General features: G+C 44.7%; 1 protein-coding gene across 1 annotated transcript in view; it reads left to right on the top strand.

The window, feature by feature from the left end:
* Positions 1–7,727, top strand: part of LOC129854599 (tumor necrosis factor alpha-induced protein 8-like protein 3) — a 41,565-nt gene extending 33,838 nt beyond the window's left edge. The window contains exon 2 of the mRNA XM_055921840.1: positions 4,860–7,727. Coding sequence (XP_055777815.1) covers positions 4,860–5,422 — 563 coding nt within the window. The 3' untranslated portion in view covers positions 5,423–7,727. The remainder of the gene's footprint in view (positions 1–4,859) is intronic.
* The last annotated feature ends 6,403 nt before the right edge of the window (positions 7,728–14,130 follow it).

The following is a 14,130-nucleotide window of genomic DNA, read 5'->3' as shown; positions in this document are numbered from 1 at the left end:
TGCGTGTGTGCACATTTGTGTTTGTTTATAATTACAAATAAAGCCTGTCAATTATACAGACAGTGTTCTATTGTAAATAAACAAAATATTAGCCACGAGCTCCGGCTCCAAGGGAAACGTGTTTAAGCCCAGTGACAGGCACTCGTTATTTATGCCTAAACTTAGTGCCTAACTTAACCAGCCGGGAGGTGCCGGCGACAGCAGCAGAGCAACCCAGGATGTCCAAAACACATTTGACGTTTGGAGAAACATGGACAAAAGTCGGAATCTGAAGTCAAATTGGTCAAACTGTGAGATCTTGTTGGAGACAGAAAGAGAGCAGATATGGGGCTACTGCACAGAGCAGCAAAAGAGAAAGGAGGGGATATGTCGGGCTTATCTCTCGCTGCCTCTGTCTCTGTCTCTGTCTCTCTCTCTCTCTGTCTGTCTCACTCTCTGTCTCTCTTTCTCTCTGTCTGTCTGTCTCTCTCTCTCTCCATGTCTCTGTCTCTCTGTCTCTCTACGTCTCTCTCTGTCTCTCTCTCTCCATGTCTCTGTCTGTCTCTCTGTCTCTCTGTCTCTGTCTCTCTCTCTGTCTCTCTCTCTCTCCATGTCTCTGTCTGTCTCTCTGTCTCTCTGTCTCTCTTTCTCTCTGTCTGTCTCTCTCTCTCTCCATGTCTCTGTCTCTCTCTCTGTCTCTCTCTCTCCATGTCTCTGTCTCTCTCTCTCCATGTCTCTGTCTCTCTGTCTCTCTACGTCTCTGTCTCAATTAAATTCAATTCAAGGGGCTTTATTGGCATGGGAAACATAAGTTAACATTGCCAAAGCAAGTGAGGTAGATAATATACAAAAGTGAAAAAAAACAAAAAAATGAAGAGTATACATTACACTCACAGAAGTTCCAAAAGAATGAAGACATTATAAATGTCATATTATGTACATATACAGTGTTGTAACGATGTACAAATGGTTAAAGTACAAAAGGGAAATTACTAAACATAAATATGGGTTGTATTTACAATTGTGTTTGTCCTTCACTGGTTGACCTTTTCCTGTGGCAGCAGGTCACAAATCTTGCTGCTGTGATGGCACACCTTGGTATTTCACCCAATAGATATGGGACTTTATCAAAATCGGGTTTGTTTTCGAATTCTTTGTGGGTCTGTGTAATCTGAGGGAAATATGTGTCTCTATTATGGTCAAACATTGGGCAGGAGGTTAGGAAGTGTAGCTCAGTTTCCACCTCATTTTGTGGGCAGTGTGCACATAACCTGCCTTCTCTTGAGAGCCAGGTCTGCCTACCCATACATCTCCATTTTGGATAGATAACTCTTCGTTTTGTTGTTTGTTTAGTGTGTTCCAATTTTCCCAGAAGTGGTTAGAGTCTATGGATTCTTCAATTACATTGAGCTGATATCTGACGTGCTGTTCCTTCTTTTTCCGTAGTGTATTTCTGTATTGTTTTAGTGATTCACCATAGTGAAGGTGTAGACTCTGGTCTCTCTGTGTCTCTCTGTCTCTCTACGTCTCTCTCTGTCTCTCTCTGCCTCTCTCTCTCCATGTCTCTGTCTCTCTCTGTCTCTCTGTCTCTATCTGTCTCTGTCTTTCTCTCTCTCTGTCTCTCTCTGTCTCTCTCTCCCCCTCCCCCAGACTGAATTCCTACTCAGGGAAACTAGAAAGAAGCATAGAAGAAAAAAAGCCTCTTTAATCATAATGGTTGATATGTGGTGTGTAATTTGGTGCTGGGTGGGATGAAAATAAAACCCATTCACAGCCGTACTCTGCCTACGCCTCCCACCCCTCACATGTGTGTGTGTTTGTGTTTGTGTGTGTGTTTGTGTGTGTGTGTCTGTGTGTTTGTATGCGTGTGTGTGTGTGTGTATCGGTGCGTGCGTGCGAGTGTGCGCATGTGTGTGTGTGTGTGTGTGTGTGTGTGTGTGTGTGTGTGTGTGTGTGTGTGTGTGTGTGTGTGTGTGTGTGTGTGTGTGTGTGTGTGTGTGTGTGTGTGTGTGTGTGTGTGTGTGTGTGTGTGTGTGTGTGTGTGAGTGTGTGTGTATCAGTGCGAGTGTGCGTGGGTGTGTGCCTCACATGCACTCAGACTCAAACACATGCTATATGTTAGCTTGTTGGCATTTCTCTGAAGAGATGTCTGTTTCTAGTTTTCCTCTCCATTACAAGCCAGCTATAGCTTCTGTTCTTCATACATGTGACACACATGTGATTTGCTTTTGGTCATTTATGTACTTGTTTATTTATGTATTTATTCATGTATTTATGTATTCATTTATTTATTCTTTCATTCATTCATTTCTATCTATCTATATATCAGTGGTGGAAAAAGTACCCAATTGTTATACTTGAGTAAAAGTATAAATACCTTAATAGAAAGTTACTCAAGTAAAAGTGAAAGACACCCAGTAAAATACTACTTAAGAAAAAGTCTAAATGTATTTGGTTTTAAATTTACTTAGTTATCAAAAGTAAATGGAATTGCTCAAATATATTTAAGTATCAAAAGTAAAAGTACAAACCATTTCAAATTCCTTATATTAAGCAAAGCAGATGGTACCATTTTCTTGTTTTTAAAATGTATGGATAGCCAAGGGCACAAACACTCAGACATTATTTACAAAAGATGCTTTTGTTTTTAGTGAGTTCGCCAGACCTTAGGGAGTAGGGATGACCACGTGTTCTCTTGATAAGTGTGTGAATTTCACAATTTTCCTGTCTTGCTAAGCATTCAAAATATAACGAGTAATTTGGGTTGTCAGGGAAAATGTATGGAGTAAAAAGTACAATATTTTCTTTAGGAAAGTAAAAGTAAAAGTTCTCAAAAATATAAATACTAAAGTAAAGTACAGATACCCAAAAAAACGACTTAAGTAGTACTTTCAAGTATTTTTACTTAAGTACTTTACACCACTGATATTTATTATTGTTCATTCTTTCGTTCATTCATTTGTTTATTCATTAATTAATTTGTTCAGTCATAGGGACAGGAGTTTTCCATGTGAACTGGCCAGGAGAAACTCCTGACCCAACTCTAAGGCCCTCACCATCCCCCTCAGTCTACCAGTCAGTCATTATCCCCCTCGGTCTACCAGTCAGTCATTATCCCCGTCAGTCTACCAGTCAGTCATTATCCCCCTCAGTCTACCAGTCAGTCATTATCCCCCTCAGTTTACCAGTCAGTCATTATCCCCCTCGGTCATTATCCCCTTCAGTCTACCAGTCAGTCATTATCCCCCTCAGTCTATCAGTCAGTCACTATCCCCTCAGTCTACCAGTCCCTCATTATCCCCCTCAGTCTACCAGTCAGTCATTATCCCCGTCAGTCTACCAGTCAGTCATTATCCCCTTCAGTCTACCAGTCCCTCATTATCCCCCTCAGTCTACCAGTCAGTCACTATCCCTTCAGTTTACCAGTCAGTCATTATCCCCCTCAGTCTACAAGTCAGCCATTATCCCCGTCAGTCTACCAGTCAGTCATTATCCCATTCAGTCTACCAGTCAGTCATTATCCCCCTCAGTCTACCAGTCAGTCACTATCCCCTCAGTCTACCAGTCCCTCATTATCCCCCTCAGTCTACCAGTCAGTCACTATCCCCTTCAGTTTACCAGTCAGTCATTATCCCCCTCAGTCTACCAGTCAGTCACTATCCCCCTCAGTTTACCAATCAGTCAGTATCCCCCTCAGTCATTATCCCCTTCAGTCTACCAGTCAGTCATTATCCCTCTCAGTCTACCAGTCAGTCATTATCCCCCTCAGTCTACCAGTCAGCCATTATCCCCGTCAGTCTACCAGTCAGTCATTATCCCATTCAGTCTACCAGTCAGTCATTATCCCCCTCAGTCTACCAGTCAGTCACTATCCCCTCAGTCTACCAGTCCCTCATTATCCCTCTCAGTCTACCAGTCAGTCATTATCCCTCTCAGTCTACCAGTCAGTCATTATCCCCCTCAGTCTACCAGTCCCTCACTACCCCCCTCAGTTTACCAATCAGTCAGTATCCCCCTCAGTCATTATCCCCCTCAGTCTACCAGTCAGTCATTATCCCCCTCAGGCTACCAGTCAGTCACTTTCCCCCTCCGTCTAAAAGTCAGTCAGACCACTGTAGTTTTACTGTAGTATGACGGAGTGGAATGATTATGTAAAATAAGTGTTGTTTGACAAGAGAGAAAGTAGCCAGAGAAGTTTTTTTTTTTAACGTTAGAGAATGTAAGAGGTAAATGACGCAAAGCTATCCAGACTATCGTACTGTGTGTGTGTGTGAGCATGTGTGTGTGTCAGCCATTTCACTGCAAGTTTCAGACGGTTTGATTTTCCAGATAATTTACTGTACTGACTTAATTTAACCTTTACTGATCCAGGAACTGATCCTCTTTAGACTTCCCCTTTAATGCTACTGATATAATTGCTGCTGGTCTGACAAGCACAGTATAACTGTAGACCTAAGTGTTATGAGTTTGACTCCTGTACTCTGAGTTTACAGTGTGTGTTCACTGTAAGAAGTGCATGACTACAGTATGACTTTAAAAGGAGGGTTAGTATAAAGCATATCTTCTCTGTGTGTTTGGTCCTGATTCGTCCTTCTCTTTGACAAGAGCTTTAAACAGAGAGACAGAGAGGAATGTGTGTTTGACTGGGTGGGCTATGGAGCTATAAACACTAACTCTCTCTCTCCTTCATCTACACCTCTCTCTATCTCTCCCCCTATCTCCCTCTCCCCCTCTCTCCTCCTCTGTCCTCCTACCTCCCCTTCCTCCATCCCCCCTCTCCTCACCTCTCTCCCCCCTAACTCCTCCCCTCTCTCCCCCACCATCCTCTCCTCCCCATCTCTCTCTCTCCTCTCCTTCTCCACCCTGTCACCCCCCTCCAGGCCAGGAGTGTTTCAACTCTCGCTCCCTGGCCCTCCAGGCACAGAAGAAGATCCTATCCAAGATGGCGACCATGGCGGTGGCCAACCTCCTGACGGACGACGTCAGCAGTGAGATCCTGGACGAGCTGTACAAGGCCAGCCGGGAGTTCACCAAGAGTAAGAAGGAGGCCCACAAGATTGTCAAAGACGTCATCAAGATCGCCCTGAAGATCGGCATCCTGTACCGCAACCACCAGTTCAGCCCGGACGAACTGGACACGGTCGAACGCTTCAAGAAGAAGATGAACCAGGCGGCCATGACGGCGGTCAGTTTCTACGAGGTGGACTACACGTTCGACCACCGCATTCTGTCAGAGTTGCTGCTGGAATGCCGGGATCTTCTACATGCGCTGGTGGAGCAGCACCTGACCCTGCGGTCGCACACTCGCATCGACCACGTGTTCAACCACTTTGCTCACGGGGAGTTCCTGGCCGAGCTGTACGGAGACGGAGAGGAGTACAGACTGTACCTGAGAAAGATCTGCAACGGGATCAACAAACTGCTGGACGAGGGAACGCTTTAACCTCTGACCCCTGATCTCTCACCTCTCAACTTTGACCTGACATTTGACCCTGCTGGTCGTTCCCTTCCTATTACTCAATCTCCATGGTTGTGGCTCAATAATCCCCCCATTCCCATGAAGTGTGCACTTGTTCACTTCACTTCATGGATTTGAAAGGAAATGATTGGTATATGGAACCTCCTTGAAGCCCATGTCTACACTAATCCAATATTTTTACATTAGTTGGAGTAGCAAATGAGTGCACACTTCAGGAAGAAGGAGAGATTATTGGGACACACTCCTCTTCCTCCGGTCTCTCTACGGATCTGCTTTCCCTCCTCCTCTCATTCCTTCTCTTTTTTTAAATCCGCTCCTGATCTGTTCTGTTCTACCTTTAACCTTATTTTTCTTCCTGTTCTCCCACTTCCTCCTCTTTTCTCTCCTCCTGTTCTCCCACTTCTTCCTCTCTTTTCTCTCCTCCTGTTCTCTAACTTCCTCCTCTCTTTTCTCTCTTCCTCTCCCACATCCTCCTCTCTTTTCTCTCCTGCACTGATCTCTCTTTTATTCTACTGAGCTTCCTGGACTCCTTGTTTCTCTCCTTATTCTCCTGCTCCTCTTCTTTCCTCTCCTTGTTTCTCTCCTTATTCTCCTGGCTCCTCTACTTTCCTCTCCTTATTCTCCAGCTCCTCTACTTTCCTCTCCTTGTTTCTCTCCTTATTCTCCTGGCTCCTCTACTTCCTCTCCTTGTTTCTCTCCTTATTCTCCTGCTCCTCTCCTTGTTTCTCTCCTTATTCTCCTGCTCCTCTTCTTTCCTCTCCTTGTTTCACTCCTTATTTCTATGGAGTTTCCATGACGTTGATGAACTGTATGTATAATTCTAAGATATTTAACTGGTGTCACAACTCTGTTCTGTGAGGTATTTTCTCTACATCCCTCTCCCTCTCCCTCTCCCTCTCCTTCTCCCCCTCCCTCTCCCTCTCCTTCTCCCTCTCCCTCTCCCTCTCCCTCACCATCCCCAAAGTTGGTAAGAGTGTGGCACTAGCAAATCCAAGGTAATTGGTTCACTTCCCACAAGGATCATTCACACATATTAAAGACATATTCACTCACGGACATTGTTTGGTTAGTGGCTTTGCATAAAAGCATCTGCTAAGTGACAGATATTATATCCTAATAACGTCTAGGAAGTCACTACAGGAGAGTGTGAAAGGGGGGTGGATCACCAGCTTAGCGTCTGATAGGCTATGACTGCGACTGGTCGTTCACATAGCAACGTAGCCCACATAAAACAACAAGACCCATGAGAGACCTGTGAATCAGAAGAGTTTTTTCCCTCTTTGGCATTCAAGAAACCCAAAATCTGTGTTGATTACGTGATGGCAACATTATACGTACTTTATTCCGTAGTGGTCGTACTTATAGCTTTACTGTTCTGAATCAAGGCCAAAAAGAATGATGATGTTTTGTAAATACACTGTTTGTTCTCTCTCCTTTTGTCATCATTACTGTGTGTGGGCATCATGATGTCTTATATCAGGACCTGGAGTTTTTCCTGACCACGTGACCTTCATTACCAGGAAAAACTCCTGACCGTATAGTTCTGTATACTGTATACATCGTTAACCAATCACAGCCAACCATCACCATTTCCTGCCTAATACTAAGGCTGGGATTCAATCCTCCACGCACTATAACAATATTTTAAAGAAGGAGGCCCACAAGATGTTAACCATGAATACGATCTCTGGGAATGTCGGGCGAAGGCCTTTAAAAGCTGCATCATTGGTTGTATAGTGACCTGTAGCACGCCACGGATTGAGGCCTAAATGAATCTAGCAGCTCTGACTGTTAAGGCCTTGATGATAACTCCCTATGGTGTTCTCTGCATTTTCCCTATAGAGCAGTGTTGTGTGTGTGTCTGTACACATTTTACTATACTTGTGAGTACAAGAATAGTAAACCAACTAAAATTCAGGGAAGTTAGGAAATTTTGCCGGTCCTCACTTGTAAAAATGCCTTTAAGGTTTAGGGATTAGGTTAAGGGTTAGTGTTAAAATTAGGGTTAGGGGATAGGTTAAGGGTTACGGTTAAGGTTAGGAGTTAAGGTTAAAGTTAGGGTTAAGGTTAGGGTAGGGATTAGGGTTAGGGTTAGGTTTAGGGTTAAGGAAAATAAGATTATGAATCAATTGTTGGTCCCCAAAAAGTCCTCACAAGTATAGTAAGACGTAAAGTATGTGTGTGTGTGTGCCCATCATGTGTCTGTGTCTGTATCCTCTCTGCCAGGGTGTAACACATTTATCTTTTATTAAAGATTCCTTACAAATCAGTGCTTGAAGTTTGATGCTTTGTTCAGTTACATTTTATGACCTGTTACGTACCTCTCATCCTGCTCCCCTCCACCCATCCTCTCCTTTCCCATCTTCTCCCATCCTTTTATCCCCCTTCTCCCCTCCCCCTCCTCCCCTCTCCTCTCTTCACTCCTCTTTTCCCCTCCTATCTCTCCTTCCCTCCCCTCCACTTCCCTCCTCCTCCTCCAAGTCTCCAGCTGATTCAGCCATCCTACATTACATGAATGATTTGAGAGGCTTGAACTGTGAGAGACAATGAGACTGAGGAGACAGAGGATAGAAGAGGACCGCAGGACATTGAGACTGAGGAGACAAAGGTAAGAATAGGACCTCAGGACTATTAGACTGAGGAGACAGAGGTAAGAATAGGACCTCAGGACTATTAGACTGAGGAGACAGAGGTAAGAATAGGACCTCAGGACATGGCTTGGTAACACATGCACATCCACGCACGCTCTCTTGCTCACCCACACACTAGCAGGCACACACATATGCACACTTGCACACTCTCACACACGCACACAGATACGCACACACACACACAGATATGCATGAACACACACACTTGTAGATGTACACACACACACACACACACACACACACACACACACACACACACACACACAAACATCTAAACAAAAACACACACACACAAACATCTAAACAAACACACACACAGCCCCCATGTGGTGTGGGTTATAAATACCAAGTAATGAAGTATGGATGAAACACATCCAGTCTTTCCAGACTGGCCTCTGTCTCAGTGACCTCATGAGGAGCCCATGCTCAGATCGTCCCAAATGGCACCCTATTCCCTATGTACAGAAGTACACTATCTTTGACAAGAGCACAATATCAGAGGAGACCTGTGACCTCTAGTGGCAGGAAAGTGGAACAGCATAACTGGCTCTACAGATACTTGGTCTTTGTTCCAAATTACACCCTATTTCCTATATAGAGTACTACAGTACTTTGGACCAGGGCTCATAGTGCACTGTGTAGGGAATAAGGTGCCATTTGTATTATCTATTTTGCTGTTTAGCTGCTGGGTTTAAGTGTTCTGTGGATCTCTGTGTTCAGGGAAAAATAAAATAACATATTTCACCTTGTTGCTGATACTTATTCAAGCCTTTCTACAGAGCATATAGTTTGGGGCCTATAGGTAGCATGGTGTTTGTAACACCAGGGTTGTGGGTTTGATCACTGGGACCACCCATATGTAACATGACTGTAAGTGGCTTTAGATAAAAGCATCTGCTAAATGGCATCTATTATTATTTTAGGACACCAGATGAGCGATGATACAGATGATGAGGAACTGACACTCAGTATCTTACCCCCCCCCCACACACACACACACACACACACACACACCCAATGATGAAGCTGATTCAAGTTAATAAGTTCTCTTTAATATGATTTATGTATCATCAAGTGCCTTGAGAGGCTGGTTATGACACACATCAACTCCATTATCCCAGACACCCTAGACCCACTCCAATTTGCATACCGCCCCAACAGATCCATAGACGACGCAATCTAAATTGCGCTCCACACTGCCCTCACCCACCTACATAAGAGGAATAACTATGTGAGAATGCTGTACATTGACTACAGCTCAGCATTCAACACCATTGTCCCCTCAAAGCTCATCAGTAAGCTTAGGACTCTGGGTCTGAACACCTCCCTCTGCAATTGGATCCTGGACTTCCTGATGGCCCGACCCCAGGTGGTGAGGGTAGGCAACAACACATCCACACTGCCCTCACCCACCTAAATAAGAGGAATAACTATGTGAGAATGTTGTTCATTGACTACAGCTCAGCATTCAACACCAATTCACCAGCTCATTTATCAAATCAATTCTCTGTAATTATTATTACGTGATTAACTAACCAGGTAGATGTAATTAACTAGGAAGTCGGGGCACCAAGGAAAATATTCAGATTACAAAGTTCTAATTTTCCTAATATAACTTTCAGATATTTTAATATCTGATCAATTAGTATTCTAATTAATGAATTATTCTTTACCTCACGTTAGTCTCATTCCAAACGTCGTAAATTGTTGGTTAACTGCACGAACCCAGTCTTCACTATGAGTCATCCATACATCAATTGTCTCAATCTTTTATTTATTAACTAACTAAATAATCACAGAAATGCATAAACAAACAGTAGATAATTACAAGGAAATGACAGCAGAGTTTCCCTAGTGGGATAAACCGGTATCGCGGCTTGGTGGACAAAAGGGAAGTTGGGGTCGACTGAGATAAAAGACAATTGATAATTATTACAATTGAAATGCTAATCCTTTGCACATGAACGCTCACTCATTCGGGAATAATTGCAATCAATCAATATATTTACGCTCATTGTGTCGTCGTGATCTCTATTGGAAAGTTTGTTTCTGTTGGAGAGTTTGTCCACCCTCTCTCTCTCTCTCTGCCGTGGTTAGAATGGTAGTTCAGAGTAACATTCAGCAATGTTGTTATAGAATAGATGTTTCGGCGGTTGTTGGTCTTCGCGTTCAATGGTACCGAATTCCTAGCTGCAGACTAGTAATTAGTATCAAAGATTTGTTCTTATTCTGTCGGTATCAATAGTCTCAGAGTTTAACCACGTTGTATGGTTAAGAATTCAGCAATCGTCTGAAACCTTAACCCTCTCGTGGTTATCGAGGTAAGAGCAGAAAGGGGCTGTCCCATGACGCCAGATCAATGTCTGTGCTCATTGGGCAGGCCAATGATTTAGTTAAACTCCAAAGGGAATTGGAGTTTCCTTCATTAAACAGTTTAAAATCACATTACATAATTTCACAAATAGTTTCATCTTTACTCATAAATTTTATATAACAATTAGATGCAAGCCTCATACAGTAACTGAGACTCATGTATAAACAGGGTTATGGTAATGTGGCTGTATTGTCTCTCATGAGTTTCACAAACATTAAACGAAATGGACCGGTCGTAGCTGGATTCTTCCCCGAACGTGTACACCTTCTCCAAAACATGTGCAAATCAAATCAAATCAAATTTTATTAGTCACATACACATGGTTAGCAGATGTTAATGCGAGTGTAGCGAAATGCTTGTGCTTCTAGTTCCGACAATGCAGTAATAACAACAAGTAATCTAACCTAACAATTCCACAACTACTACCTTATACACGCAAGTGTAAAGGGATAAAGAATATGTACATAAAGATATATGAATGAGTGATGGTACAGAACGGCATAGGCAAGATGCAGTAGATGGTATAGAGTACGGTATATACATATGAGATGAGTACTGTAGGGTATGTAAACATAAAGTGGCATAGTTTAAAGTGGCTAGTGGTACATGTATTACATAAAGATGGCAAGATGCAGTAGATGATATAGAGTACAGTATATACATATACATATGAGATGGGTAATGTAGGGTATGTAAACATTATATTAAGTGGCATTGTTTAAAGTGGCTAGTGGTACATTTTTACATAATTTCCATCAATTCCCATTTTTAAAGTGGCTGGAGTTGAGTCAGTATGTTGGCAGCGGCCGCTAAATGTTAGTGGTGGCTGTTTAACAGTCTGATGGCCTTGAGATAGAAGCTGTTTTTCAGTCTCTCGGTCCCTGCTTTGATGCACCTGTACTGACCTCGCCTTCTGGATGATAGCGGGGTGAACAGGCAGTGGCTTGGGTGGTTGTTGTCCTTGATGATCTTTATGGCCTTCCTGTGACATCGGGTGGTGTAGGTGTCCTGGAGGGCAGGTAGTTTGCCCCCGGTGATGCGTTCTGCAGACCTCACTACCCTCTGGAGAGCCTTACGGTTGTGGGCGGAGCAGTTGCCGTACCAGGCGGTGATACAGCCCGACAGGATGCTCTCGATTGTGCATCTGTAAAAGTTTGTGAGTGCTTTTGGTGACAAGCCGAATTTCTTCAGCCTCCTGAGGTTGAAGAGGCGCTGCTGCGCCTTCTTCACAACGCTGTCTGTGTGGGTGGACCAATTCAGTTTGTCCGTGATGTGTACACCGAGGAACTTAAAACTTTCCACCTTCTCCACTACTGACCCGTCGATGTGGATAGGGGGTTGCTCCCTCTGCTGTTTCCTGAAGTCCACAATCATCTCCTTTGTTTTGTTGACGTTGAGTGTGAGGTTATTTTCCTGACACCACACTCCGAGGGCCCTCACCTCCTCCCTGTAGGCCGTCTCGTTGTTGTTGGTAATCAAGCCTACCACTGTAGTGTCATCCGCAAACTTGATGATTGAGTTGGAGGCGTGCATGGCCACGCAGTCGTGGGTGAACAGGGAGTACAGGAGAGGGCTCAGAACGCACCCTTGTGGGGCCCCAGTGTTGAGGATCAGCGGGGTGGAGATGTTGTTACCTACCCTCACCACCTGGGGGCGGCCCGTCAGGAAGTCCAGGACCCAGTTGCACAGGGCGGGGTCGAGACCCAGGGTCTCGAGCTTGATGATGAGTTTGGAGGGTACTATGGTGTTAAATGCTGAGCTGTAGTCGATGAACAGCATTCTCACATAGGTATTCCTCTTGTCCAGATGGGTTAGGGCAGTGTGCAGTGTGGTTGCGATTGCGTCGTCTGTGGACCTATTGGGTCGGTAAGCAAATTGGAGTGGGTCTAGGGTGTCCGGTAGGGTGGAGGTGATATGGTCCTTGACTAGTCTCTCAAAGCACTTCATGATGACGGAAGTGAGTGCTACGGGGCGGTAGTCGTTTAGCTCAGTTACCTTAGCTTTCTTGGGAACAGGAACAATGGTGGCCCTCTTGAAGCATGTGGGAACAGCAGACTGGGATAAGGATTGATTGAATATGTCCGTAAACACACCAGCCAGCTGGTCTGCGCATGCTCTGAGGACGCGGCTGGGAATGCCGTCTGGGCCTGCAGCCTTGCGAGGGTTAACACGTTTAAATGTTTTACTCACCTCGGCTGCAGTGAAGGAGAGCCCGCAGGTTTTGGTAGCGGGCCGTGTCAGTGGCACTGTATTGTCCTCAAAGCGGGCAAAAAAGTTATTTAGCCTGTCTGGGAGCAAGACATCATGGTCCGCGACGGGGCTGGTTTTCTTTTTGTAATCCGTGATAGACTGTAGACCCTGCCACATACCTCTTGTGTCTGAGCTGTTGAATTGAGACTCTATTTTGTCTCTGTACTGGGACTTAGCCTGTTTGATAGCCTTGCGGAGAGAATAGCTACACTGTTTGTATTCGGTCATGTTTCCGGTCACCTTGCCCTGGTTAAAAGCAGTGGTTCGCGCTTTCAGTTTCACGCGAATGCTGCCGTCAATCCATGGTTTCTGGTTTGGGAATGTTTTAATCGGTGCTGTGGGTACGACATCGTCAATGCACTTCCTAATGAACTCGCTCACCGAATCAGCATATTCTTCAATGTTGTTGTTGGACGCAATGCAGAACATATTCCAATCCGCGTGATCGAAGCAGTCTTGAAGCGTGGAATCAGATTGGTCGGACCAGCGTTGAACAGACCTGAGCGCGGGAGCTTGTTGTTTTAGTTTCTGTTTGTAGGCTGGAATCAACAAAATGGAGTCGCTTTTCCGAAAGGAGGGCGGGGGAGGGCCTTATATGCGTCGCGGAAGTTAGTATAACAATGATCCAGGGTTTTACCAGCCCTGGTAGCACAATCGATATGCTGATAGAATTTAGGGAGTTTTGTTTTTAGATTAGCCTTGTTAAAATCCCCAGCTACGATGAATGCAGCCTCAGGGTGTGTGGTTTCCAGTTTACAAAGAGTCAGATAGAGTTCGTTCAGGGCCATCGATGTGTCTGCTTGGGGGGGAATATATACGGCTGTGATTATGATCGAAGAGAATTCCCTTGGTAGATAATGCGGTCGACATTTGATTGTGAGGAGTTCTAGATCAGGTGAACAGAATGACTTGAGTTCCTGTGTGTTGTTATGATGATCACACCACGTCTCGTTAATCATAAGGCATACCCCCCCGCCCCTCTTCTTACCAGAAAGATGTTTGTTTCTGTCGGCGCGATGCGTGAAGAAACCAGCTGGCTGCACCGACTCCGTTAGCGTCTCTTGAGTTAGCCATGTTTCCGTGAAGCAGAGCACGTTGCAATCCCTGATGTCTCTCTGGAATGTTACCCGTGCTCGGATTTCATCAACCTTATTGTCAAGAGACTGGACATTGGCGAGTAGTATGCTAGGGAGTGGAGCGCGATGTGCCCGTCTCCGAAGCCTGACCAGGAGACCGCTACGTTTTCCCCTTTTACGGCGTCGCGTAGGGTCGCCGGCTGGGATCAGATCCATTGTTTTGGGTGGAAGGCTAAACACTGGATCCGTTTCGGGAAAGTCATATTCCTGGTAGGAACGATGGTTAGTTGACGTTAATCGTATATTCAGTAGTTCCTCCCG

Source organism: Salvelinus fontinalis, chromosome 4, assembly GCF_029448725.1.
Source record: "Salvelinus fontinalis isolate EN_2023a chromosome 4, ASM2944872v1, whole genome shotgun sequence".
Taxonomy (NCBI): Eukaryota; Metazoa; Chordata; class Actinopteri; order Salmoniformes; family Salmonidae; genus Salvelinus; species Salvelinus fontinalis.
The sequence above is the reverse complement of the archived record's forward strand: the minus strand, read 5'-3'. Positions and strand labels throughout refer to the sequence as shown.